The sequence below is a fragment of the Cyrtonyx montezumae genome, unplaced genomic scaffold (assembly GCF_038088225.1).
Source record: "Cyrtonyx montezumae isolate F1298 unplaced genomic scaffold, pur_monq_1.0 scaffold_65, whole genome shotgun sequence".
Classification (NCBI taxonomy): Eukaryota; Metazoa; Chordata; class Aves; order Galliformes; family Odontophoridae; genus Cyrtonyx; species Cyrtonyx montezumae.
Genome location: NW_027072073.1, coordinates 47,717 through 74,885, shown reverse-complemented (window position 1 = coordinate 74,885; position 27,169 = coordinate 47,717). Strand labels below are relative to the sequence as shown.

At 47.1% G+C, this 27,169-nt stretch overlaps 2 protein-coding genes across 2 annotated transcripts; one reads left to right on the top strand and one right to left on the bottom strand.

Annotated features, from left to right (window-relative positions):
- Nucleotides 1-21,532: 21,532 nt before the first annotated feature.
- Nucleotides 21,533-23,190, bottom strand: LOC136057418 (acrosin-like). Its single transcript, XM_065750137.1, has 5 exons — nt 23,087-23,190; nt 22,735-22,932; nt 22,319-22,584; nt 21,972-22,126; nt 21,533-21,886 (listed from the first exon to the last, which is right to left on the bottom strand). Exons 1-5 carry the CDS (start codon nt 23,188-23,190, stop codon nt 21,533-21,535), a joined length of 1,077 nt encoding a protein of 358 aa, XP_065606209.1.
- A 383-nt stretch (nt 23,191-23,573) lies between these two features.
- Nucleotides 23,574-25,434, top strand: LOC136057419 (acrosin-like). Its single transcript, XM_065750138.1, has 5 exons — nt 23,574-23,872; nt 24,035-24,232; nt 24,383-24,648; nt 24,841-24,995; nt 25,081-25,434. Exons 1-5 carry the CDS (start codon nt 23,574-23,576, stop codon nt 25,432-25,434), a joined length of 1,272 nt encoding a protein of 423 aa, XP_065606210.1.
- Nucleotides 25,435-27,169: the final 1,735 nt, after the last annotated feature.

Sequence of the window (27,169 nt, the reverse complement as noted above, 5' to 3'; positions counted from 1 at the left end):
CCAAATCCTAACCCTAACACTAACCCTAACACTATCCTTAACACCAACAGCAACCCCAACTCAAACCCATACCTTTAACCCCTAACCCTAACTCTAACCCTACCCCAAAACCAACCACCAGGACTAACCCTAACCTGTAACCCCTAACCCTAACCTTAACCCTAACCCTAACCCTTCCTCAAAAGCAACCACAAGCACAAACCCTAACCCTAACCCTTACCCCAACAATAACCCTAACCTTAATCACATACCCTATACCATAACACTAATCCTAACACTGGCACTATGCCTACACCAAACCCAACTACAAACCCTAACCATAATCCTATCCCTAAACCTTAGCCTACCCCTACCCCAAAACCAGCCACAAGCGCTAACACTAATCCTATCCCTAAATATTGACATGCTCCTAACCCTACCCCAAAAGCAACCACAAGCACTAACCCTAACCCTAAACCGAACCCTAACCATACCCCTAAACCCAACCCTAACCCTAAACCCTCAAGGTAACCCTAACCCTAAACTTAATACTAACCTTCACTCTAACCCTAATCTATAACCCTGACCCTAACCATAATCCTAGAACTTTCTAGAAATTTTTATACTGGTTATAAAACCTTTCAAATCTTGAAATTCCAAATCTGGGGGAAAGATTCTGTTCCCTTTCTGCTATGAAAGGTGAACATAGGCACCTGGGCGTAGTTGTGTCACAGTGCAAACTGTTGCCATTCACAATAAGTCTCCCTCCAGCCCTGACGAAGTAGCAGTATTGAAGGTCAGTGTGCCGGGTTTGTAGCATAGTCTTGTGGCTTTTTATTTTTATTGTTTTTTATTTTTTTCAATTGGTTGGAAATAGAAATGCTGAGGGACTGACAGGCTGACTCCTGTTCTTTCCCCTGTCATCAGAATGGTTCCAAAGAATGCTTATCAATCAGGTGATAGGCGCTTTATATATAAAAATATAAATGTAAATATATATATTAAAAAATATTTTATTTTAAAATATATCCCTCAGCTCCAGTTCTGCTTACCAAAAGTGGCCCACTGAGCGCTCGCATTCCACGGCCCGGCTCCACGCCAGCGAGACGGGCGTCTTACCCATTGAAAGTTTGAGAATAGGTTGAGATCGTTCCGGCCCCAAGACCTCGCTCTAATCATTCTCTTTACCGGGTAAAAATGCCCTCGCACCGAGAACGCCAGCTATTCTGAGGGAAACTTCGGAGGAAACAAGCTACTAGATGGTACGATTAGTCTTTCGCCCCAATACCCGGGTCGGACGACCGATTTGCACGTCAGGACCATTACGGATCTCCACCAGAGTTTTCCTCTGGCTTCACCCTGCCCAGGCATAGTTCACGTCTGCAATGTATGACTGCATCATACATTCCTTTCCGTCTACTTTTTCATACTTCTTACCCCCGATTCATCGTATCTCCCCATTTATTTTTCAATCACACGGACATTACTGATTCCTTTCCCGAAACTGTATGCTCTTCCGATCTTAGCAATGTAGATGCGAAGTTTGAGTGAAGCTGACTCCTCTCGCAGATTCTGGTGTCTGTCGATCCGGAACGAATATTTTCCCACAGACTTCATCACCGGAGCATCTCAGATGAGCCCGTACGAAACTGAGCCGAGTCGGCAACGAACGTCAAACTCGAATCGCTCTTAACCGCGGATTCCGCTTGAAACGCATCAACCGCATCGTTTCTGCTGCTTGAGCCGCTGAAGAAAGACGCGAATCAGCCTGCTGCCGTGCACTGAAGAGCGGCTTTAAATCGCAGCCTGCTGCGGTCTGACTCCAACATAACAGTGATTACACTTATGAAGGAATCCGATCCTGGCGTTGTCGATAGAGATGGGAAGTACCCCGATGTTAGTGTGGGGGAAATATTCTGTTCCTTTTCTGCTCTGCTACCGTCTGCAATATATGTCTGCATCAAACGATCTTATCCGTCCACGTATTCAAACTTTTTTTTTGAAATGTCTTGATTTCATTTTCTTTCACCACTGAATCATCGTCTCTCCCCGTTTATTTTTCAATCACACGAAATTTACTGATTCCTTCCCGAAATTGTATGCTCTTCTGATCTTCGCAATGTAGATGCGAAATTTAGTGAAGGTCGCTCCTCTCGGAGATTCTTATGTCTATCGAACCGGACCGAATACTTCCCTAATAACCATCACCGGAGAATCGCAGATGAGCCCGTACGAAACTGAGTCGAATCGGCAACGAACGTCACACTCGAATCGTTCTTAACCGCGGATTCCGCTTGAAACGCATCAATCGCGGTTTCTGCTGCTTGAGCCTCTGAGGAAAGACGCGAATCAGCCTGCTGCCGTGCGCTGAACAGCGGCTTTAAATCGCAGCCTGCTGCGGTCTGATTTGAACATAACAGTGATTACACTTATGACAGAATCCGTTCCAGGCGTTGTCGATAGTGATGAGGAGGACCCCGATGTTAGTGTGGGGGAAAGATTCTGTTCCCTTTCTGCTCTGCTACCGTCTGCAATATTTGTCTGTTTCAGCCATTCATTTCTGCATACTTTTTCATACTTTTTTTCTGAAATTTTTTATTATCCTTTTCTTACCCCCTGAATCATCGTATCTCCCCGTTTATTTTTCAGTCACACGGACATTACTGATTCCTTTTCAGAAATTGTATGCTCTTTTGATCTTATCAATGTAGATGCGAAATTTGACTGAAGCTGGCTCCTCTCGCAGATTCTGATTTCTGCCGAACCAAATCGAATATTTCCCAATAAACTTCGTCACCGGAGCATCGCAGATGAGCCCGTAGGAAAAAGATCTGAATTGGCATCGAACTTCAAACTCGCACCGCTCTTAACTGTGGATTCTGCTTGAAACGCTTCAATCGCGGTTTGTGCTGCTTGAGCCGCTGAGGAAAGAAGCGCATCAGCCGGCTGCCGTGTGCTGAAGAGCAGCTTTAAATCGCAGCCTGCTGCGGTCTGATTTGAACATTTCAGTGATTACCCTTATGACAGATTCCGTTCCAGGCGTGCTCGAAGAGATGGAGAGGACCACGGTGTTACTGTGGCGCAAAGATTTTGATCTCTTTCTGCTCTGCAACAGTCTGCAATGTATGTCTGCATCAGACGTTCATCTCCGTCCACGTTTTCATACGTCATTTCAGAAACTTTTTAATGTCTTTTTCTTCTTTAAACTTCGTCAATCTCCGTTTCCATTTCGCACACACGGACGTTACTGATTCCTATTCCAAAACTGTATGCTCTTCTGATATTAGCAATGTAGATGCGAAATTTGAGTGAAGCTGGCTTTTCTCGCAGATTCTGATGTCTGTCGAACCGGAACGAATATTTTCCCACGAACTTCATCACCGGAGCCTCTCAGATGAGCCCGTACGAAACTGAGCCGAGTCGGCAACGAACGTCACACTCGATTCGCTCTTAACCGCGGATTCCGCTTGAAACGCATAAACCGCATCGTTTCTGCTGCTTGAGCCGCTGAAGAAAGACGCGAATCAGCCTGCTGCCGTGCACTGAAGAGCGGCTTTAAATCGCAGCCTGTTGCGATCTGACTCCAACATAACAGTGGTTACACTTAAGAAGGAATCCGATCCTGGCGTTGTCAATAGAGATGGGAAGTACCCCGATTTTAGTGTGGGGGAAAGATTCTGTTCCCTTTGTGCTTTGATACCGTCGGCAATATATGTCTGCATCAGACGATCCTATCCGTCCACGTATTCATACATTTTTTCTGAAATTTCTTGATGTCTTTTTCTTTCACCACTGAATCATCGTCTTTCCCCGTTTATTTTTCAATCACACGAAATTTACTGATTCCTTTCCCGAAATTGTATGCTCTTCTGATCTTAGCAATGTCGATGCGAAGTTTGAGTGAAGCTGGCTCCTCTCGCAGATTCTGGTGTCTGTCGAACCGGAACGAATATCTTCCCACAAACTTAATCACCGGAGCATCTCAGATGAGCCCGTACGAAACTGAGCCGAGTCGGCAACGAACGTCACACTCGACTCGCTCTTAACCGCGGATTCCGCTCCAAACGCTTCAACCGCGTTTTCTGCTGCTTGAGCCGCTGAAGAAAGACGCGAATCAGCCTGCTGCCGTGCACTGTAGCCGATTCTGACATGCTTAGATGAAGAAATTAGGTAAGATTGTATACCACTCAAAAAACATCTATAAACGTTGCGGAATAGTTTTTTTCATTTTTATTTAATTTTGAACGTTTTAAAATTTGTCAGTACTACTTTGTAATGTTGACTAAAGTTGAAATATGTTTGAAATTCGTTGTCAGGATCTTTTACATTCCAGATAGCATTTTTCTTTGACTGATCGTGTGACATTTTTAAAACAAGAGAAATGAGTACAGTCACAGATTACTTGTGTGTTCAATGAACAACACTTATGCGGAGCTTTATCTCAAGTGGAACAAACACAAATTTGTTTTTAACAATAACAATAACATTCCAACTAATCCCAATCCTAAATCTATTCATAAAATGCAAACAAACCCTGTCCCTTACGCAAACATTAAATCAAATCCTAACCCTAACATAAAATCCATCCCAAACCCTAACCCTTACCGTAAACGTAACCTTAGCTTTAACCATAACACTAACACCCTAACCCAAACACTACTACAAACCAAAACTCTAAACCGAGCACTAAAGCAGATCATACCCCTATCCCTTACTCTAGGACTAAAAATCAACTAAACTCAGTCTTTCCCTATGCCAAATACAAGCACTAAACGTGTCCAAAACACTATTCCTATTCCTATTTTGGAACCTTAACCAAATCACAAAACAAATCCAGGTCTTAACCCTTCCTTCACTCTAACACTCAAACTTACCATACAGTACACAAGAAATTTAACACTACCTCTATTCTTTAAACCTAAAACTAACCCTATACCAAACAACTACCCTATAACTTAACCTAAACCGAAGCCCAAAACCAATGCTAACCCTAACCCTAACCCTACACCTAACCCTAACCCTAACCCTAACATTAACCCAGAATTTAACACTAACTCTACCCTGACCCTAACCCAGACACAAACACTAATGCTAACCCTAAACCAAACCCTAATCCAAACAACACTAACCCTAACCCTAAATCAAACCCTAACCCTAACCCAACACTGACCCTAACCCTATACCTTAACCCTAACCCTAACGCTAACCCCAACCCTAATCCTTACCCTAACCCTAACCCTAAGCCAAAATCTTACCCCAACACAAATCCAAATTCTAAACATAAAAATATTACTAAAGCCAATCTGCACCGAAGCCACTAAAATTACCTAAATCCTTCCCTAACACTTACTGTAAGACTAATTCTTCAACCCTAACACTAACACTTACCCTAACCTTAACACTAAATCCAATTGTACACCCAACCCTATACAATAACATAAAACTTACTTTAAAACTAAATCTGTAAAACATCTGGAATCTGTAAACACTAACCCTAACAATAATCCTAACACTAATCCTAACCCCTAACCTATCCCTAACCCTACCCTATCCCAAAACATCTCTTCTCAGAGATCCCTCCCACCTGGAGTCCCCTGCGAGCCTCATCATTCTGATGGTGAGCCATCTTCTCTTTTCTATTATTTGTATACTATCTATATAGAACAACTCAAAATATACCATCATCGATACTATTTCTTTGTGAAGTACCATCCTTGGGAGTTATTTACCCCACGCTAACCCTAACCATAACTCAATCCTTAACCTAAACCTAACAATTGCTATAAATCTTAATCTAGAAACCTAACACTAAACCTTACCCTAACTCTAAACCTAACCTTAACCCTAACCTAACCTTAATCTAAAGATAACACTAACCCTAACCTTAACCCTAAACGTAACCCTAACCTTAACACTACCCTAACCCTAACAGTAAACCAAACCCTAAACGTAACCCTATCCCAAAACCAAACCGAACCCAAAACTTAATCTTCACCCTAATTCTAACCCTAGCTCAAGCCCTAAGCCTAACTCAAGCTCTAAACCTAACATAAAACCCAACCCCTACCGTGATTCTAAACCTAAACCTAGTCCTAACACTACTTAACCCTAAAATAAACCTTAACACTAACCGTAACCCTAATCCTAACCGCAACCCTAAACCAAACCTTAAACCTAAGCCAAAACCTTAACCTAAGACTATTCCAAAATCTAAACATAACCTTATTACTATAGCCAATCTTCACCTAACCCTATGAAATAACCTAAATCCTTCCCTCACACTTATTGTAAGACTAAAAATTTTACCCTAACACTTACTCTAACCCTAACACTAATCCTAAATCTAACACAAACCCTAAACCAAACCCTAAATCCAATCGTGCACCTAACCCTATCCAATAACCTAAAACATACCGTAACACTTACTGTAAAACTAAATATTTAAACTTAAACTTAAACCAAAACCTAACCCTCACCCTTACTCTAAGCCTAAATCTTAGCCTAACCCTAACCCTATACCTTAACCTTAACACTAACGTTAACCCCAACAGTGGTCTGCACCCTAACCCTAAACCCTAAGCCTTACACTTACCCTAACCCTAAACCTAACGCTAACCCATAACCGTAAACCTAACCCTAAGCCTAACCCATACCCTGACCCTAATTCAAAAAGTAACCCAAACCCAAACACTACCCTAAACCTAACCCAACTCCAACTGCAAACCCATCCCCAAACCCAACACCAACAACACCTAACCCCTAACCATAAACCTAACCCACACCCTAAACTTAACCCTCACCTATACCCTAACCCTAAACCTACCCCTATTCCTACCCTAACCCTACACCAAACCCTAAACCTAACCCTAACATTAACCCTGAACCTAACACTAACCCTAAAACTAACACTAACCCAAACCCTAACCCTGACCCTAACCCAGACACAAACACTAATGCTAACCCTAAACCAAACCCTAATCCAAACAACACTAACCCTAACCCAAAATCAAACCCTAACCCTAACCCAACACTAACCCTAACCCTATACCTTAACCCTAACCCTAACGCTAACCCCAAACCTAATCCTTACTCTAACCCTAACCCTAATCCTAACCCTAAGCCCTAACCCTAACCCAACTCCAACAACTACCTCAGCTACAACCCCAACCCCCAACACCAGACCCAACCCTATCCCTAACACCAACAACAACCCCAACCCAAACAATAACATCTAAACCTAACGCTAACCCTAACACTAACCCAAACCCCAACCCCAAACAAAACCCAACCCAAATCCCAACCCCAACCCTTATCCTAACCCTAAACGTAAACCTAAACCTAAGCCTAAGCCTAAGCCTAACCCTAACCCAAGCCATAACCCTAACCCTAACCTTATACTAACCCTAACTCTAACCCTAATCCTAATCCGAACAACCCTAATCCCATACCCAACCCCAACCCTAACTCCAAACTTCACTCTAACCCTAACCCGAACCCTAACCATAACCTTACCCTAACCCTAACATTAACTCTAACCCTAAAACTAACCTTACCCTAACATGAACACTAACCCTAACCTTAAATCTAACACAACACCTAACCCTAAACCTAACCCTAACATTAACCTTGAACCTAACACTAACCCTAAAACTAACACTAACCCAAACCCTAACCCTGACCCTAACCCAGACACAAACACTAATGCTAACCCTAAACCAAACCCTAATCCAAACAACACTAACCCTAACCCTAAATCAAACCCTAACCCTAACCCAACACTGACCCTAACCCTATACCTTACCTAACCCTAACGCTAACCCCAACCCTAATCCTTACCCTAACCCTAACCCTAAGTCAAAATCTTACCTCAACACAAATCCAAATTCTAAACATAAAAATATTACTAAAGCCAATCTGCACCGAAGCCACTAAAATTACCTAAATCCTTCCCTAACACTTACTGTAAGACTAATTCTTCAACCCTAACACTAACACTTACCCTAACCTTAACACTAAATCCAATTGTACACCCAACCCTATACAATAACATAAAACTTACTTTAAAACTAAATCTGTAAAACATCTGGAATCTGTAAACACTAACCCTAACAATAATCCTAACACTAATCCTAACCCCTAACCTATCCCTAACCCTACCCTATCCCAAAACATCTCTTCTCAGAGATCCCTCCCACCTGGAGTCCCCTGCGAGCCTCATCATCCTGATGGTGAGCCATCTTCTCTTTTCTATTATTTGTATACTACCTATATAGAACAACTCAAAATATACCATCATCGATACTATTTCTTTGTGAAGTACCATCCTTGGGAGTTATTTACCCCACGCTAACCCTAACCATAACTCAATCCCTAACCTAAACCTAACAATTGCTATAAATCTTAATCTAGAAACTTATCACTAAACCTTACCCTAACTCTAAACCTATCCTTAACCCTAACTAACCCTAAACTAACCTTTACGCTAAAGATAACACTAACCCTAACCTTAACCCTAAACGTAACCCTAACCTTAACACTACCCTAACCCTAACAGTAAACCAAACCCTAAACCTAACCCTATCCCAAAACCAAACCGAACCCAAAACTTAATCTTCACCCTAATTCTAACCCTAGCTCAAGCCCTAAGCCTAACTCAAGCTCTAAACCTAACATAAAACCCAACCCCAACCGTGACTCTAAACCTAAACCTAATCCTAACACTACCCTAACCCTAAAATAAACCTTAACACTAACCGTAACCCTAATCCTAACCGCAACCCTAAACCAAACCTTAAACCTAAGCCAAAACCTTAACCTAAGACTATTCCAAAATCTAAACATAACCTTATTACTATAGCCAATCTTCACCTAACCCTATGAAATAATCTAAATCCTTCCCTAACACTTACTGTAAGACTAAAACTTTAACCCTAACACTTACTCTAAACCTAAAGAAAATAAAAGAACCAGAGAAAATCGCAGTAGTGCATGTTGGCTCAAATAAGGAGAAATAATTTAGCGGCCTTATTGATCCTAAAGGAAATACGAGCTGATAGTCCCTGAAAAAAAAAAAAAAAAAAAAAAAGAGAGAGGCTAAAAGCTTTACTATAGAAGTGAATGAAAAATCTGTTGGTACAGCGGCCCCCACTAGATATGGCAATACACCAAATCAGTCCAGGAAATAAGGTTTTAATTAAAACATGGAAAGAATCGTCTCTAACTCCTCGATGGGAGGAACCTTTTCTTGTTTTATTAACAACAGAAACAGCGATCCAGACAGCTGAGCATGGATGGACTCATGCAAGCCGAGTGAAAGGATCAATGCATGCCACAGAACCCCAGTGGAAGGTGTCCAAGACTTTGGATGATCTAAAAAAAATTAGACTTTGGATGATCTAAGAAAAATGTAAAACTGTTGTTTTTCCTTTAACAGATAAGATAACTCAGTCATGTCATCGCATGCTTTATATGTATATTGTATATGTATTGTGCATTCTATATGATGAATATTTATGAACTCACTCTTCCTATGAATACCTTTTAAGATAATTGGGAGATAGTTCTGTGAGCAATCAAGAGGCTAAAATTTAAAAAGGAATTATAGATAGAGAATGGGGAGACTTATAAGGCAAGGAAAAAGGAGGATCCCCTGAAGAATATGACTGCTGCCGAGAAGATCATACACCCCGCTGCTCTAAGCAAAAGAGGGAGGCAGAGGCGTACAGCAGTGGGGCTATGAGAATGACCTCCGAGGTGAAATCACCTTGACTTTTGTCTCCTAATCTGGAAGGCCTCACGAAGCCATACTGAAAGTGCTCACTGTATTCAGAACGTTCTCACTTAATTCAGATTGGCTATGGAAAACAAAACAAAACAAAACAAAATATATATATATATATTAAAAAAAAAAAGGAGGAGAAAAAGGGGGGCTAAGAAAGAACTTGAAGATATTCATTCTGGAAAATGAGTACACCAAAAATACTGAATAAGATAATTGCAGCAATGTAAAACTGCTGGAACAATTGAAAGGAAAAGAACATATTTTACCTCAAAATGCAGTGATATGGTCTGATGAACAAAATGAGAGAAAAGAAAAGGGGGGATTGTGATAAAAATGAGTGCTGTATTTGTTAATCAAACCGACTCGAGACAGATGTGTCAGTGTTTTTCAGTGTTTTGCTTTCTGAAAACTATGTAGTTTGTAGAAGTCTCAAAATAGATGTATAAATGTTTTGTCTAAGAACTTTGGAATTTGTACAAATTGGAGCCACAGCGCTTAGTTCTAACAACAATGAACAATTGGACAATGAACAACAGATAGCAGTGACCTTCTAAGAAACCGAAAAAAGAAAAGTAAGGTAAAATCTCCTCTTAAGTGCGCATGATCGAAGTTGAAGAGGCCTACGGCCCTTTTCATCTCAATTACCAGGTGGCAGAGAACGACCCCACATAAGAGCCAGCGCAACCCAGCAAGGGAAAGATAAACACGAATGCAGAGATAAGAAACAATAAAAAGTGGGATCGGGAGGGCCCCGTTGCGCACCTCTGGTGGAGTAGAGACTCCCGGCCACCCAGTGATGTTTCGGTCGTTTATTGCTTGCTCAATAAATCTTTTACTGTTGGTAACGATTGGTGTGTTTTGTTCTTCACAAGTATAACAATCCTGAAGGTGAGCCATCTTCTCTTTTGTATTATTTGAATACTATGGATATAGAACAACTCAAAATAGACCATCCTCTATACTATTTCTTTGTGAAGAACTGTCCTTGGGAGTTATATACCCGACACTAACCCTAACCCTAACCCTAACTCAAGCCCTAACCCTAACAATTACTTTAAATCTAAAACTATATACCCAACACTAACTCGAAACCTAACCTTAACGCTAACACAAACCCTAACATTAACCCTAAACCTAACCCTAACCCTATCCCAAACCCAAACCGAACCCAAATCTTAACCCTCACACTAACCCTAATCCTAACCCTTATCTATACAATATCCATATCCTTTATAAACAACCCCAACACCAACACCAACCCCAACCCCAAACAACTGCCTAAACCCTATCCCTAACCCTAACCTTAACCCATAACCTTCCCCTTATCCTAACCGAAACACTAACCCTTAGCAAAAGCCCAAACTAGCCCCTAACCCTAGGACCAAACTCAAACCCTAACCCTAACCCTAAAACTAAACCTAAAATTAACCCCAACCCTAACCCTACCGCTAACTAACCCGAACCCTAAACCTAACCCTAACCCTCATCCTAACACCAACTCCATCTCCAACGGTAACCGCAAAACCCTAACCCAAACCCTAACTCTAAACCAAAACCTAGCCCTAACTATAACCATAACCATAACCATAAAACAAAACCTAACCCTAACCCCAAACTCAACACTAACCCCAAAGCCCTAACCATAAACCTAACCGTAACCCTACATTCTAACCCTAAACCTAAGCGTAACCCTACATTCTAACATTCTTACCATAAACCTAACACTAACCCAACACCAAACCCAAACCTAATCCCAACCCCAAACCTATCCCCTAACCACTACAACTAACCCTAACCCTAACCCTAAATCTAACCCTAAAATGTAACTTTAACCCTAACTCGAACCCACATCCAAACACTAAACCGAAACTAACCCTACTCCTACCACTACCCCTACTCACAACAAAACACAACCACAAGCCCTAACCCTAACCCAAACTCCAACACCAACCCCAAAGGCAACTACAAACACAACCCCAACCCTAAAACCTAACCCCAAACCTAATATTAACCCTAACACTAAACCTAATTCTAACCCTAATCTATGACCCTAAACCTGAAGCCTTACGCTAACCCTAAGCCTAACCCTAACCCTAATCCTGACCCAAAACCGAACTCTAAACCAAATCCTAACCCTAACACTAACCCTAACACTATCCTTAACACCAACAGCAACCCCAACTCAAACCCATACCTTTAACCCCTAACCCTAACTCTAACCCTACCCCAAAACCAACCACCAGGACTAACCCTAACCTGTAACCCCTAACCCTAACCTTAACCCTAACCCTAACCCTTCCTCAAAAGCAACCACAAGCACAAACCCTAACCCTAACCCTTACCCCAACAATAACCCTAACCTTAATCACATACCCTATACCATAACACTAATCCTAACACTGGCACTATGCCTACACCAAACCCAACTACAAACCCTAACCATAATCCTATCCCTAAACCTTAGCCTACCCCTACCCCAAAACCAGCCACAAGCGCTAACACTAATCCTATCCCTAAATATTGACATACTCCTAACCCTACCCCAAAAGCAACCACAAGCACTAACCCTAACCCTAAACCGAACCCTAACCATACCCCTAAACCCAACCCTAACCCTAAACCCTCAAGGTAACCCTAACCCTAAACTTAATACTAACCTTCACTCTAACCCTAATCTATAACCCTGACCCTAACCATAATCCTAGAACTTTCTAGAAATTTTTATACTGGTTATAAAACCTTTCAAATCTTGAAATTCCAAATCTGGGGGAAAGATTCTGTTCCCTTTCTGCTATGAAAGGTGAACATAGGCACCTGGGCGTAGTTGTGTCACAGTGCAAACTGTTGCCATTCACAATAAGTCTCCCTCCAGCCCTGACGAAGTAGCAGTATTGAAGGTCAGTGTGCCGGGTTTGTAGCATAGTCTTGTGGCTTTTTATTTTTATTGTTTTTTATTTTTTTCAATTGGTTGGAAATAGAAATGCTGAGGGACTGACAGGCTGACTCCTGTTCTTTCCCCTGTCATCAGAATGGTTCCAAAGAATGCTTATCAATCAGGTGATAGGCGCTTTATATATAAAAATATAAATGTAAATATATATATTAAAAAATATTTTATTTTAAAATATATCCCTCAGCTCCAGTTCTGCTTACCAAAAGTGGCCCACTGAGCGCTCGCATTCCACGGCCCGGCTCCACGCCAGCGAGACGGGCGTCTTACCCATTGAAAGTTTGAGAATAGGTTGAGATCGTTCCGGCCCCAAGACCTCGCTCTAATCATTCTCTTTACCGGGTAAAAATGCCCTCGCACCGAGAACGCCAGCTATTCTGAGGGAAACTTCGGAGGAAACAAGCTACTAGATGGTACGATTAGTCTTTCGCCCCAATACCCGGGTCGGACGACCGATTTGCACGTCAGGACCATTACGGATCTCCACCAGAGTTTTCCTCTGGCTTCGCCCTGCCCAGGCGAAGTTCACGTCTGCAATGTATGACTGCATCATACATTCCTTTCCGTCTACTTTTTCATACTTCTTACCCCCGATTCATCGTATCTCCCCGTTTATTTTTCAATCACACGGACATTACTGATTCCTTTCCCGAAACTGTATGCTCTTCCGATCTTAATCATTCATCATCTAAGCAGCGTATCCACGAAGGTGCTTCTTTGATCTTGATCACTGTATCAGTGGTGAGCAGGACTTGATAGGGTCCACCCCACTTTTCCTCTAACGAGTCACCGGAGGAATCCTTAACATGCACTCAATCCCCTGGATTACTTGAATAGTCCCCCGCCCTGTACTGCGTCTTACGGTTTCCGAGTCTCATATAACTGCTTCCGTCGATGAGTCCAGGAATCCTCAGCACCATCCAATGGTTCCTCCTTTAGGTCTGGCTGACTGGCATAGATGGTCTCCAAGCAGTCACACTGCTGGATCAGAGGGAGCTCCGCGTCGGTGTTCTGGGTGTTCAGCAAATTACTTCCTTCTGTTCTGTTCCAAGTCCTCTTTGATCACTTGAGCTTTCTGTTGAGAAACATGATAATCGTTTAATCCAAGAAAATTCAGCAGACTCACAGTCCACTGTACACGGTCCTCTTTTGTTCCTGTGGCATCCATGTACTGCACTACAGTTCCACCTTGGCATGGAGGATCCCATGTCTCAAGCTCCCACGCTGACTGGTTCTCAAACATCACTGGGCTGTCCTCATAACCCTCGGTAACACTGTCCAGGTTAACCGAGTCTTTTCTCCCCACGCTGGGATTTTAACTTGTGGCAAAACCAGGCTGAGAAAGGCAGCCTTCAAATCCAGAATGGTAAACCCCACCTACTCATTCTTTAACTGGGTTAATAAAGTATATGGATTTGCCTCCACTAGGTGTGTATCACAGAATCGCAGAATCACCAAGGTTGGAAAAGACCTGTAAGGTCATCCAGTCCAACCATTCACCCATCGCCAATAGCTCTCACCAAACCATGTCCCTCAACACAACGTCCAGCTGTACCTTGAACACCTCCTGGGTCGGTGACTCCACCACCTCCCTGGGCAGCCTATCGCAGTGCCTGACCACTCTTTCAGAGTAGTAGTATTTCCTAACATCCAGACTGAATCTCCCCTGGTGCAGCTTGAAGCCATTCCCTCTGGTCCTATCACGAGCCACGCGAGAGAAGAGGCCGACCCCCAGCTCACTACAACCTCCCTTCAGGTAGCACTATCTTGGACAGTTCTATTAGTTGCCTTCAAATATTGTACCAGTTGATAGCCCTTGCCATCCGAATTTAACCGGTGGAGTGACCTTTCTGGAGGGGCACTCAACAGAGACTTAACATCAAATGTTGAATGACCATTAAGCAGGTACTGTTACTGGCAGCGCTGGGGTAGCGCTGGGATAACTCCCCCAAACCGCTCCGCCAGTCGATCATTTGTGAACAGATTGTATTTTGTCATGTAACACATATTCATAGAGACCTCTTGGTGGTCTCCCACGTCAACCAGCTCCTCCTAGAACAGGGGTGGTCCTCCAGGGTCGCTCCTGTGTACGGTCCGGGTAGGGGTGGGACCCCTGAGGGACAGGATGGGCACCTGGCTGCCAGCGCTGCCTGCTGATAGCAGGAGGAGCACAAGTGGCTTTGCAGAGCATTTGGAAGCTGGAGCAGAGCTGTGACAGATGAGCAGCGATGTGCTGGGGCATGCCGTGTCCCCATGTGCACATAACTGCATTGGTGTCAACGGTTTACGGCCCGGTTCCGTGACGATTGGTGCGGGGGACCCACGGACCCACGCCCCAGGAAAGGGGAAGGGGGAAAGGGAGAAGGGAAAAGGGAGATGGGCCTAGGAACAAAACAGCGGCAACGATCTGAGGAGGAAAGCTAATTTACTAAATAGATATCGGAAAGCAAAATAACACAATATAATACAATATAATTGGAATTAAAGCTAATAAATCAAATAAAATGAGCAAGAGAGAGTGTCTGATAAACCGAAGGCCTTACGCTAACGCTGAAGGCGGACGGCAGCGAGCACCCACTGCTGAGTCGATCCCAAAGGAAAGAGAGAGTGTCCCGTGACCGCAGACAGATTTTATCTTTCCCTCTGAGCGTAAACACGTAAGAACGCAAAGCATCGCAAAGTCCTCTGGGGAATGGAGTTCTTCTTCTCTTCTGAGACAGGTATACCTGGAACTATCGATGATCCATGGAGCTGGAGCATTAACTCTTCAACTCTAAATGCACTACGTGATGTTATGATGTGGAATACCAGTACCAAAAATCATAAAACCATGACATTCCACCTCTTATTCCACATCACAACATCATGTTTGATATATATGTATAGAAGAACAATGATTAACATGCATTAAATACACACACACAACATATATATGTATATACATGGAATTACCGACTGCACTCCCCCAACATCAAATTCCCTTGTGGTACACACTGAACATCCCCATTCTTCTGCATCACCCACCAAGTAGACCCAGGTCCTTGAGCAAAGACAGTTCCACGGAGAGGTTTGCCCTTTCCAGAAGCTGGAAAGACCCAAACTGCTTTTCCCAACATGTTCTTCACATGTACTACAGGGACCTTATCTCCTTCTACATCAGGTAGAGATCTGCATTGGGCAGGACCATCGCGATTGATGGATCCTCGAGTGTTGACCAACCAGGTGGCTTCTGCCAAATGCTTCTCCCAGTGCTTAAATGTTCCGCCACCCATTGCTTTCAACGTGGTTTTTAACAACCCATTGTACCTTTCAATTTTACCAGAAGCTGGTGCGTGATAGGGGATATGATAAATTCACTCGATGCCATGATCTTTGGCCCAAGTATTTGCAAGAGAATTTTTGAAACGAGTCCCATTATCAGACTCATTTCTCTCTGGAGTGCCATGTTGCCATAGGACTTGTTTCTCAAGCCCTAAGATGGTGTTTCAGGCAGTAGCATGGGGTACTGCATATGTTTCAAGCCACCCAGTAGTTGCTTCCACCATGGTGAGCACATAACGCTTACCACTGCGAGATCGTGGTAAGGTGATATAATCAACCTGCCACGCCTCCCCATATTTATACTTTTGCCATCGCCCTTCCCCCCAAAGAGGTTTCATTCTCTTGGCTTGTTTAATTGTGGCGCATGTATCACAGTCATGGATAACCTGTGCAATAGCATCCATAGTGAAGTCCACCCCTCGGTCTCTAGCCCATTTATATGTTGCATCTCTTCCTTGATGGTCAGAGGTCTCATGGGCCCATTGAGCTAAAAATAATTCACTCTTGTGTTGCCAGTCCAAGTCTGCTTGAGCCACCTTAACTTTGGCAGCTCGATCTACCTGATGGTTATTTTGTTGTTCCTCAGTTGCCCGGCTCTTAGGAACATGAGCATCTACATGGCGCACCTTTACAGCCATATTCTTTATTCGGGCAGCAATGTCTCTCCACAGTTCAGCAGCCCAAATAGGTTTACCCCTCCGTTGCCAACCATTTTGTTCCCATTGCTGTAACCACCCCCATAAAGCATTTGCCACCATCCATGAGTCAGTGTAAAGATAAAGCACTGGCCACCTCTCTCGTTCAGCAATATCTAAGGCCAGCTGGACAGCCTTTACCTCTGCAAATTGACTTGATTCTCCTTTTCCTTCAGTGGCCTCAGCAACTCGTCGTGTGGGGCTCCACACAGCAGATTTCCATCTGCGGTGCTTACCCACAATGCGACACGATCCATCTGTGAACAGGGCATATCTCTTTTCATTGTCTGGTAGTTCATTATATGGTGGGGCCTCTTTGGCACGTGATACCTCCTCTGCTGGTGTTGTTCCAAACTTTTTACCTTCAGGCCAGTCCATGATCACCTCCAAAATTCCTGGACGGTTGAGGTTCCCCATCCGAGCTCGCTGTGTAATCAGCGCAATCCACTTACTCCAAGTGGCATCAGTAGCATGATGGGTAGAGGGAACATTTCCCTTGAACATCCAGTTCAGCACTGGCAATCGAGGTGCCAGAAGGAGCTGCGTTTCAGTACCGATTACTTCGGAAGCAGCTCGAACCCCCTCGTACGCGGCTAAGATCTCCTTCTCAGTTGGAGTGTAGCGCTCCTCAGACCCCCTGTACGCCCGACTCCAGAATCCAAGGGGTCGGCCTCCGGTCTCTCCAGGAGCTCTTTGCCACAGACTCCAAGTGGGACCTTCCTTTCCAGCAGCAGTGTAGAGGATGTTCTTTACATCCTGTCCCGTCCGCACTGGCCCCAGGGCCACGGCACGGGCTATCTCCTGCTTAATTTGCTCAAAAGCCTGCTGCTGCTCATGGCCCCACACAAAATCATTCTTTTTCCGCGTCACCCGATAGAGAGGGCTCACAATGAGACTGTAGTTTGGAACATGCATTCTCCAAAAGCCCACTACACCCAAAAAAGCTTGGGTCTCTGTCTTACTAGTGGGTGGAGACATGGCAGTGATTTTGTTAATCACATCTGTAGGGATGTGACGACGTCCATCTTGCCACTTTATACCTAGGAACTGAATTTCCTGTGCAGGCCCTTTCACTTTGCTTCGCTTGATAGCAAAGCCAGCTCGCAGAAGGATCTGGATTATTCTCTCTCCTTTCTCAAAAACTTCTCCTGCTGTATTGCCCCACACAATGATATCATCAATGTATTGTAAGTGCTCAGGAGCACTGCCCTGTTCCAATGCAGTTTGGACCAAGCCATGACAAATGGTTGGGCTGTGCTTCCACCCCTGGGGCAAACGGTTCCAGGTGTACTGGACGCCCCTCCAGGTGAAAGCAAACTGTGGCCTGCATTCTGTGGCCAATGGAATTGAGAAGAAGGCATTAGCAATGTCAGTGGTGGCATACCACTTGGCTGCTTTTGACTCCAGTTCGTACTGGAGTTGTAGCATGTCCGGCACAGCAGCACTCAGTGGGGGTGTGACTTCATTCAGGCCACGGTAATCTACCGTCAGCCTCCATTCTCCACTGGCTTTACGCACCGGCCATATGGGGCTGTTAAAAGGTGAGTGAGTCTTGCTGATCACTCCCTGGCTCTCTAGCTGATGAATCAGGTTATGAATGGGGAGCAAGGAATCCCTGTTGGTGCGGTACTGCCGTCTGTGCACCGTTTTTGTAGCAATCGGTACCTGTTGCTCCTCCACTTGGAGCAACCCCACAACAGACGGATCTTCTGATAGGCCAGGCAAAGCAGACAGCTGCTTAACGTTGTCTGCATCCACAGCAGCTATTCCAAAGGCCCATCGATCCCCTTTGGGATCCTTAAAATATCCCCTTTTGAGGTAATCAATACCAAGTATACATGGAGCCCCTGGGCCAGTCACAATAGGATGTTTTTGCCAGTCTTTACCAGTGAGGCTTATTTCAGCCTCCAACATGGTTAACTGTTGGGAACCCCCAGTCACCCCAGAAATATAGATTAAGTCTGCCCCTTGGTGACTCGAGGGCATCAGAGTGCACTGTGCACCAGTGTCCACCAGGGCCTTATATTTTTGTGGTTCTGATGTGCCAGGCCATCGAATCCACACAGTCCAATACACTCTATTATCCCTTTCCCCCCCCTGGCTGGGGGCAGGGCCCCTCTATTTGTTACCTCTGTTATTTTTACGGCTACTGCCGTGTCCGGCAGTCACTGGAGCAGTCACCTTCTTGGAGAAGTTCACCCTGATGGTTGATCTGTTTCGTAACTCTTTTACCCGTGCCTGAAGTGCAGATGTGGGTTTTTTATGCCACTTCTTCATATCTTCCCCCTGGTCACGTAGGTAGCGCCACAAGGCAATACGTGACATAGTCTTAGTCTTGTCACTTCCTCGAGCAGGAGAACGTCCTCCTTTGAGACGTTACTATTTTGGGAATCCTGGTTCCCATCAAATCTATCAGTTTCGTCAGAATCAAGCACAGTAGTCAGTTCGTCCATTATACCTTCTTGATTGCTCTCTAGCCTGTCCAATCTTTCAGTTACCTTTACCAAGGCTGAAACATAAGCTCGTAGAGGGGTTAAATGTAACTCAATGTCTTGAAGTTTGTTAATCAGGTCATTTATAAGGGGTCTTCTCGGTCTGGAGGGCGTCTCGCTCGGATTGGAGGGCGTCTAGATTGGACTGGAGAGTCTGATTGTCAGTTAAAAGACTCTCTTTCTGGATCAGGAGACTGTCCCTTTCGGCTCGGAGACTCTCTCGCTCTATTTCAGAAACTCTATGCCTCTCTGGGATAGTATTGAATAAGGCCCGGTAAGCATAAGCCAGACCCCAAATAATTTGGGCCTCCTCAGATCTGTTTGAGCCGCAACATCCCTGTCTCAAATATCTGCTTAAGTTCTCAGGATCTTGCAGGTGTTCAGGAGAAAAGTTCCATGACACCGGTGATGCCCATTCTCTAAAGTCTCTCCTAAGTCCCTCCAAACTCCCTGCCAGTCACTATTCTCTGGCTCTGGGGAGGGTTTTCTCAAAATATTATAAATACAGATACTGATGAAGAGTACATTCAGGGAGACTGATACCATAGTCATAACAAGCATTGGATGGGCATTCAGAAAACGCGTAATGAATTCAAAGGAGAGGCCAGGAGTCTGTTTAAAAATCACAAGTTCCATAGAGTTAGCAACTCCATCTGGAGTTACTCCCTCTGGAACTGAATGCCACATCGTATACAAAAGCCAGGAAGGTATTTCCATCAGTGTTTTTAGTTTATCATATAGAAACCAAGCTCCATGGATCAGACTGGCAAACTTAATTAAGTCCCAGTACGTTCTGAGCATTACAAGGGAGAAACCGATGAAATGCAGTCCCTTTAAGACCAGTTTAAAAAGAGAAAGCATTTTTTTTTCTTTTCTAAAACTAGCTGGCAGTACCCAAAAAGTTTACAAATATCCCAGGACAACTGGCAGTACGCCCAGACTTCAAGGTCGTGTTTTGCCGTCCAGCACCTGCTGTACAGATAAGCCTGCTAACGAGAGACAGAGATTCACTCTAAAAGTATGTCTCTGCCCGGCTAAGGCAGCTGGTTTTGCCCCACGTTGGGCGCCAAAAATGTCAACTGTTTACGGGCAGGTTCGGCCCCGTTCCGTGACGATTGGTGCAAGGGACCACGGAGCCACGTCCCAGGAAAGGGGAAGGGGGAAAGGGTGAAGGGAAAAGGGAGATGGGCCTAGGAACAAAACAGCGGCAACGATCTGAGGAGGAAAGCTAATTTACTAAATAGATATCGGAAAGCAAAATAACACAATATAATACAATATAATTGGAATTAAAGCTAATAAATCAAATAAAATGAGCAAGAGAGAGTGTCTGATAAACCGAAGGCCTTACGCTAACGCTGAAGGCGGACGGCAGCGAGCACCCACTGCTGAGTCGATCCCAAAGGAAAGAGAGAGAGTCCCGTGACCGCAGACAGTTTTTATCTTTCCCTCTGAGCGTAAACACGTAAGAACGCAAAGCATCGCAAAGTCCTCTGGGGAATGGAGTTCTTCTTCTCTTCTGAGACAGGTATACCTGGAACTATCGATGATCCACGGAGCTGGAGCATTAACTCTTTAACTCTAAATGCACTACATGATGTTATGATGTGGAATACCAGTACCAAAAATCATAAAACCATGACAATTGGGAGCGACAAACACAGTCGCTACATCAGCACACACTGACTGCACGTGGTTTCAGCCCTCGTGGGCCGCTCTCTCCTGGTGCTGGCCTGCAGTCTGCACGCAGCCTCATTTTGCACGTGCCAGGTATGGAAGTCTTTGCCCGGCACTAGAATTTGAACTGAGCAGAGACACGGATGGCTGTGAAAACGAGAACCTTTATTTGTCTAACTCAGTAAACTTCAATCTCTACGTGCTGAAAGGACAGAAGACGATAGACAGGACAGAGGAGAGCTTAGGCATTGGGGCTGCCATGAGGCATTACCCCGACTGTCGTCGCTCCGACAAGCCTGGGAACTATATGGTGCTGGTGCTGCCTGACGTAAAGAAACTGCACCAAAATGGTGTGGCAAAAGTTCCGCTTTTACTGTCTCGTACATCTCCTTATATCTTCTTCCATGGCTACACCTCTTAGGGTCTGTCCCTAACTTTTCTACCAACCTTGTATCGCCACATTTCTTCTTTTACCTCCTACTATTGTTTATGCTTAGTCAAGCCTAACCATTAGTTACTGTGTAAGCTTGGTCATTCGTTGCTGTGGTTACTATGGTCATGCACAACTGCTTTTTCAGCTACTACACCCGACAGAAAAGCGTTGTGCTCTGCGACCTGCCGCGTGCCATGCGACTGTTTAGGCCTTATTTCCAAGCGCAGTCTGCAGGAGCTCCTGCACCCCAGTGAAGAAATCCTTCAGTTTCTGGAGTACATGTGGGCAGGAGCTGGACACGGTGGGCTGCGTTGGTGTTGGCACAGGCTCGGTCGCATGGTAGTGGGACGAGGCGGTCGTGACATGAGTCTCGGTGTGCGATGTCATGTGGGCGGCTGCTCTCATCTGTCGTAGGATCCAGTCGTAGTAGTGCTGGGTGGAGGTATAGATGCCAGGGCGAAACGCCCTGGCGCAGCCTTTCCCCCAGCTGGTCACACCGACGAGCCAGAAGTGGTCGGCGTTGCTGTCTCTGCACACGAGAGGGCCACCGCTATCGCCCTGCAGTGGGGGACAGAAGCGCAGAGCGTTACTGGAGGGCGGCTTGCGGGCACAGCACGGCTGCGTGTCGGCGTGCAGCTCCTACCTGGCAGGTGTCGATGCCGCCCTGCGGATAACCAGCGCACAAGTTGTGGGCATGGACGGCCCCTCCGTACCACCGGCTGCTGTTGCAGCGCTGGACGTCGATGAGCTGGACCCTGGCCTCCTGCAGGACCTCGGCAGTCTGGGCAGGTTGTGCAGCTGTGAGCACAGAACACAAGTGGCACCGTCACCTTCCCTAGGTCTCGGCTTGGTGTCTTGAGCTGTAGCGCCGTTTCCCTGCTCTGGGAAATGGCTCAGACCCATCCGTCTCTACGGATACGCCGCTACGGCGTCTCCCCGGGTCTGGCTTGAAGCTTCCATTCGGGACAGCCGTGCGCTTTGGGTACTCACATCTGGCCTGTGTGACACCCCAGCCGCTGACGTAGCACTCCGTCAGCTCATCCACACGCAGCGAGGTGTCAGGCACGCAGGCGAGCTGGATGTAGTCGCTGCACCAGACGGGTAGGTCCAGTTCCAGCAGTGCTATATCGTTGGCCATGGTCTTGTTGTCATAATGCTCGTGAAGGATCGCCCTTCTGATAGTGCGCACTTCCACCCCGTGGCCCAGCTGAGTCAGATCGTTGGCACCGATCACCACACGTGACTCCAGAACGTAGCTGGCAGGGAGATGGAGAGGGAGGTGAGAAGGAGCAGAGCCATAGAGGAGAGGAGGGCTGCGACATCGCTGCTCTGCCTTGGGCATGCCAACAGCCTTGGAACCTGCGGTCCCGCGCTGGTTGTACTGCAGGGAAGGGGACGGCCCTTACCTGGGATGGCCAAAGCAGTGCGCTGCTGAGAGGACCCACTGTGGGGTGATGAGGGACCCTCCGCACATGTGTCCCGTGCCAGAAAACAAGGGATTCTGGATACTGACAATCCACGGCCAGGACCCGTGCAGAGCATCTGTACCTCCCACAATACGCATGTTGCCGTGTTGATAGGCCAAGGGCCGGAGCCCGCAGGTGCTGCAGTGAGAAAGAAGCGTGTGCCACTGCCTGTGAGATGCCGTCCCTCCTTCCTCATCTCCTTTTCTCCTTATCGCCCTCCCTTTTTCCCTCCCTCCCTCCTTCCCTCCTTCGCTCCCTCCCCACGGGGCACTGCGAGGCCGGGACCACTCACTCGCAGACACCCGAGGTGTGGTGCATGGGCTGGCACGCGGCCAGCGGCACGAGGATAAGGAGCAGCAGCAGCACCATCGCTCCTGATGGAGATAGGCAGCGCATCGCGTCCGGCTTCGTCGCTGTCGACTTCAGCCACTGTGTGCCCGGTGCTGACACTGACGTCACAGAACCATTGGTTCCAAGGGCTGTGCCACCACCGGGGGTTGTGCGGGGGGACCCCTTCGGGATGGGTCATTGTAGTGACCTGCCAGGACCTAGGAAGGGGCCAACAATAAAATGGGGGAGTCAGTCTGAATCAGTGTGCAGTCAGTGTGCATTGGTGTGCACCCAGTGCATGTCAGTGTGCAGTCAGTGTGTGCTGATGTAGCGACTGTGTTTGTCGCTCCCAATGCAGTTATGTGCACATGGGGACACGGCATGCCCCAGCACATCGCTGCTCATCTGTCACAGCTCTGCTCCAGCTCCCAAACGCTCAGCAAAGCCACATGTGCTCCTCCTGCTATGAGCAGGCAGCGCTGGCAGCCATATGCTCGTCCTGTCCCTCAGCGGTCCCACCCCTACCAGGACCCCCCCGCACAACCCCCGGTGGTGGCACAGCCCTTGGAACCAATGGTTCTGTGTCGTCAGTGTCAGCACTGGGCACACAGTGGCTGAAGTCAACAGTGACGAAGCCGGACGCGCTGCGCTGCCTCTCTCCATCAGGAGTGATGGTGCTGCTGCTGCTCCTTATCCTCGTGCCGCTGGCCGCGTGCCGGCCCATGCACCACACCTCGGGTGGCTGCGAGTGAGTGGTCCCGGCCTCGCAGTGCCCCGTGGGGAGGGAGCGAAGGAGGGAAGGAGGGAAGGAGGGAGGGAGGGAAAAAGGGAGGGTGATAAGGAGAAAAGGAGATGAGGAAGGAGGGACAGCATATCACAGGCAGTGGCACACGCTTCTTTCTCACTGCAGCACCTGCGGGCTCCGGCCCTTGGCCTATCAATATGGCAACATGCGTGTTGTGGGAGGTACGGATGCTCTGCACGGGTCCTGGCCGTGGATTGTCAGTATCCAGAATCCCTTGTTTTCTGGCACGGGACACATGTGCGGAGGGTCCCTCATCACCCCACAGTGGGTCCTCTCAGCAGCGCACTGCTTTGGCCATCCCAGGTAAGGGCCGTCCTCTTCCCTGCAGTACAGCCAGCGCGGGACCGCAGGTTCCAAGGCTGTTGGCATGCCCAAGGCAGAGCAGCGATGTCGCAGCCCTCCTCTCCTCTATGGCTCTGCTCCTTCTCACCTCCCTCTCCATCTCCCTGCCAGCTACGTTCTGGAGTCACGTGTGGTGATCGGTGCCAACGATCTGACTCAGCTGGGCCACGGGGTGGAAGTGCGCACTATCAGAAGGGCGATCCTTCACGAGCATTATGACAACAAGACCATGGCCAACGATATAGCACTGCTGGAACTGGACCTACCCGTCTGGTGCAGCGACTACATCCAGCTCGCCTGCGTGCCTGACACCTCGCTGCGTGTGGATGAGCTGACGGAGTGCTACGTCAGCGGCTGGGGTGTCACACAGGCCAGATGTGAGTACCCAAAGCGCACGGCTGTCCCGAATGGAAGCTTCAAGCCAGACCCGGGGAGACGCCGTAGCGGCGTATCCGTAGAGACGGATGGGTCTGAGCCATTTCCCAGAGCAGGGAAACGGCGCTACAGCTCAAGACACCAAGCCGAGACCTAGGGAAGGTGACGGTGCCACTTGTGTTCTGTGCTCACAGCTGCACAACCTGCCCAGACTGCCGAGGTCCTGCAGGAGGCCAGGGTCCAGCTCATCGACGTCCAGCGCTGCAACAGCAGCCGGTGGTACGGAGGGGCCGTCCATGCCCACAACTTGTGCGCTGGTTATCCGCAGGGCGGCATCGACACCTGCCAGGTAGGAGCTGCACGCCGACACGCAGCCGTGCTGTGCCCGCAAGCCGCCCTCCAGTAACGCTCTGTGCTTCTGTCCCCCACTGCAGGGCGATAGCGGTGGCCCTCTCGTGTGCAGAGACAGCAACGCCGACCACTTCTGGCTTGTCGGTGTGACCAGCTGGGGGAAAGGCTGCGCCAGGGCGTTTCGCCCTGGCATCTATACCTCCACCCAGCACTACTACCACTGGATCCTGCGACAGTTGAGAGCAGCCGCCCACATGACATTGCGCACCGAGACTCATGTCACGACCGCCTCGTCCCACTACCATGCGACCGAGCCTGTGCCAACACCAACGCAGCCCACCGTGTCCAGCTCCTGCCCACATGTACTCCAGAAACTGAAGGATTTCTTCACTGGGGTGCAGGAGCTCCTGCAGACTGCACTTGGAAATAAGGCCTAAGCAGTTGCATGGCACGCGGCAGGTCGCAGCGCACAACGCTTTTCTGTCGGGTGTAGTAGCTGTTTTTCAGTAGGGCCTAAGCAGTAGGGCATGACCATAGTAACCACAGCAACGAATGACCAAGCTTACACAGTAACTAATGGTTAGGCTTGACTAAGCATAAACAATAGAAGGAAGTAAAAGAAGAAATGTGGCGATACAAGGTTGGTAGAAAAGTTAGGGACAGACCCTAAGAGGTGTAGCCATGGAAGAAGATATAAGGAGATGTACGAGACAGTAAAAGCGGAACTTTTGCCACACCATTTTGGTGCAGTTTCTTTACGTCAGGCAGCACCAGCACCATATAGTTCCCAGGCTTGTCGGAGCGACGACAGTCGGGGTAATGCCTCATGGCAGCCCCAATGCCTAAGCTCTCCTCTGTCCTGTCTATCGTCTTCTGTCCTTTCAGCACGTAGAGATTGAAGTTTACTGAGTTAGACAAATAAAGGTTCTCGTTTTCACAGCCATCCGTGTCTCTGCTCAGTTCAAATTCTAGTGCCGGGCAAAGACTTCCATACCTGGCACGTGCAAAATGAGGCTGCGTGCAGACTGCAGGCCAGCACCAGGAGAGAGCGGCCCACGAGGGCTGAAACCACGTGCAGTCAGTGTGTGCTGATGTAGCGACTGTGTTTGTCGCTCCCAATTGTCATGGTTTTATGATTTTTGGTACTGGTATTCCACATCATAACATCATGTAGTGCATTTAGAGTTAAAGAGTTAATGCTCCAGCTCCGTGGATCATCGATAGTTCCAGGTATACCTGTCTCAGAAGAGAAGAAGAACTCCATTCCCCAGAGGACTTTGCGATGCTTTGCGTTCTTACGTGTTTACGCTCAGAGGGAAAGATAAAAACTGTCTGCGGTCACGGGACTCTCTCTCTTTCCTTTGGGATCGACTCAGCAGTGGGTGCTCGCTGCCGTCCGCCTTCAGCGTTAGCGTAAGGCCTTCGGTTTATCAGACACTCTCTCTTGCTCATTTTATTTGATTTATTAGCTTTAATTCCAATTATATTGTATTATATTGTGTTATTTTGCTTTCCGATATCTATTTAGTAAATTAGCTTTCCTCCTCAGATCGTTGCCGCTGTTTTGTTCCTAGGCCCATCTCCCTTTTCCCTTCACCCTTTCCCCCTTCCCCTTTCCTGGGGCGTGGGTCCGTGGGTCCCCCGCACCAATCGTCACGGAACCGGGCCGTAAACCGTTGACACCAATGCAGTTATGTGCACATGGGGACACGGCATGCCCCAGCACATCGCTGCTCATCTGTCACAGCTCTGCTCCAGCTTCCAAATGCTCTGCAAAGCCACTTGTGCTCCTCCTGCTATCAGCAGGCAGCGCTGGCAGCCAGGTGCCCATCCTGTCCCTCAGGGGTCCCACCCCTACCCGGACCGTACACAGGAGCGACCCTGGAGGACCACCCCGGTTCTAGGAGGAGCTGGTTGACGTGGGAGACCACCAAGAGGTCTCTATGAATATGTGTTACATGACAAAATACAATCTGTTCACAAATGATCGACTGGCGGAGCGGTTTGGGGGAGTTATCCCAGCGCTACCCCAGCGCTGCCAGTAACAGTACCTGCTTAATGGTCATTCAACATTTGATGTTAAGTCTCTGTTGAGTGCCCCTCCAGAAAGGTCACTCCACCGGTTAAATTCGGATGGCAAGGGCTATCAACTGGTACAATATTTGAAGGCAA

What these genes read in the sequence shown, in the direction of transcription:
- LOC136057418 (XM_065750137.1), bottom strand. Translation starts at nt 23,190, where the DNA reads ATGCGCTGCCTATCTCCATCAGGAGCGATGGTGCTGCTGCTGCTCCTT. An exon ending in GGGTGTCACACAGGCCAGAT is followed by an intron (nt 22,127 to 22,318) that starts GTGAGTACCCAA and finishes CTGTGCTCACAG; the next exon opens with CTGCACAACCTGCCCAGACT. An exon ending in GCGGCATCGACACCTGCCAG is followed by an intron (nt 21,887 to 21,971) that starts GTAGGAGCTGCA and finishes CCCCCACTGCAG; the next exon opens with GGCGATAGCGGTGGCCCTCT.
- LOC136057419 (XM_065750138.1), top strand. Translation starts at nt 23,574, where the DNA reads ATGTGCTCCTCCTGCTATGAGCAGGCAGCGCTGGCAGCCATATGCTCG. An exon ending in CACACCTCGGGTGGCTGCGA is followed by an intron (nt 23,873 to 24,034) that starts GTGAGTGGTCCC and finishes TTCTCACTGCAG; the next exon opens with CACCTGCGGGCTCCGGCCCT. An exon ending in GCGGCATCGACACCTGCCAG is followed by an intron (nt 24,996 to 25,080) that starts GTAGGAGCTGCA and finishes CCCCCACTGCAG; the next exon opens with GGCGATAGCGGTGGCCCTCT.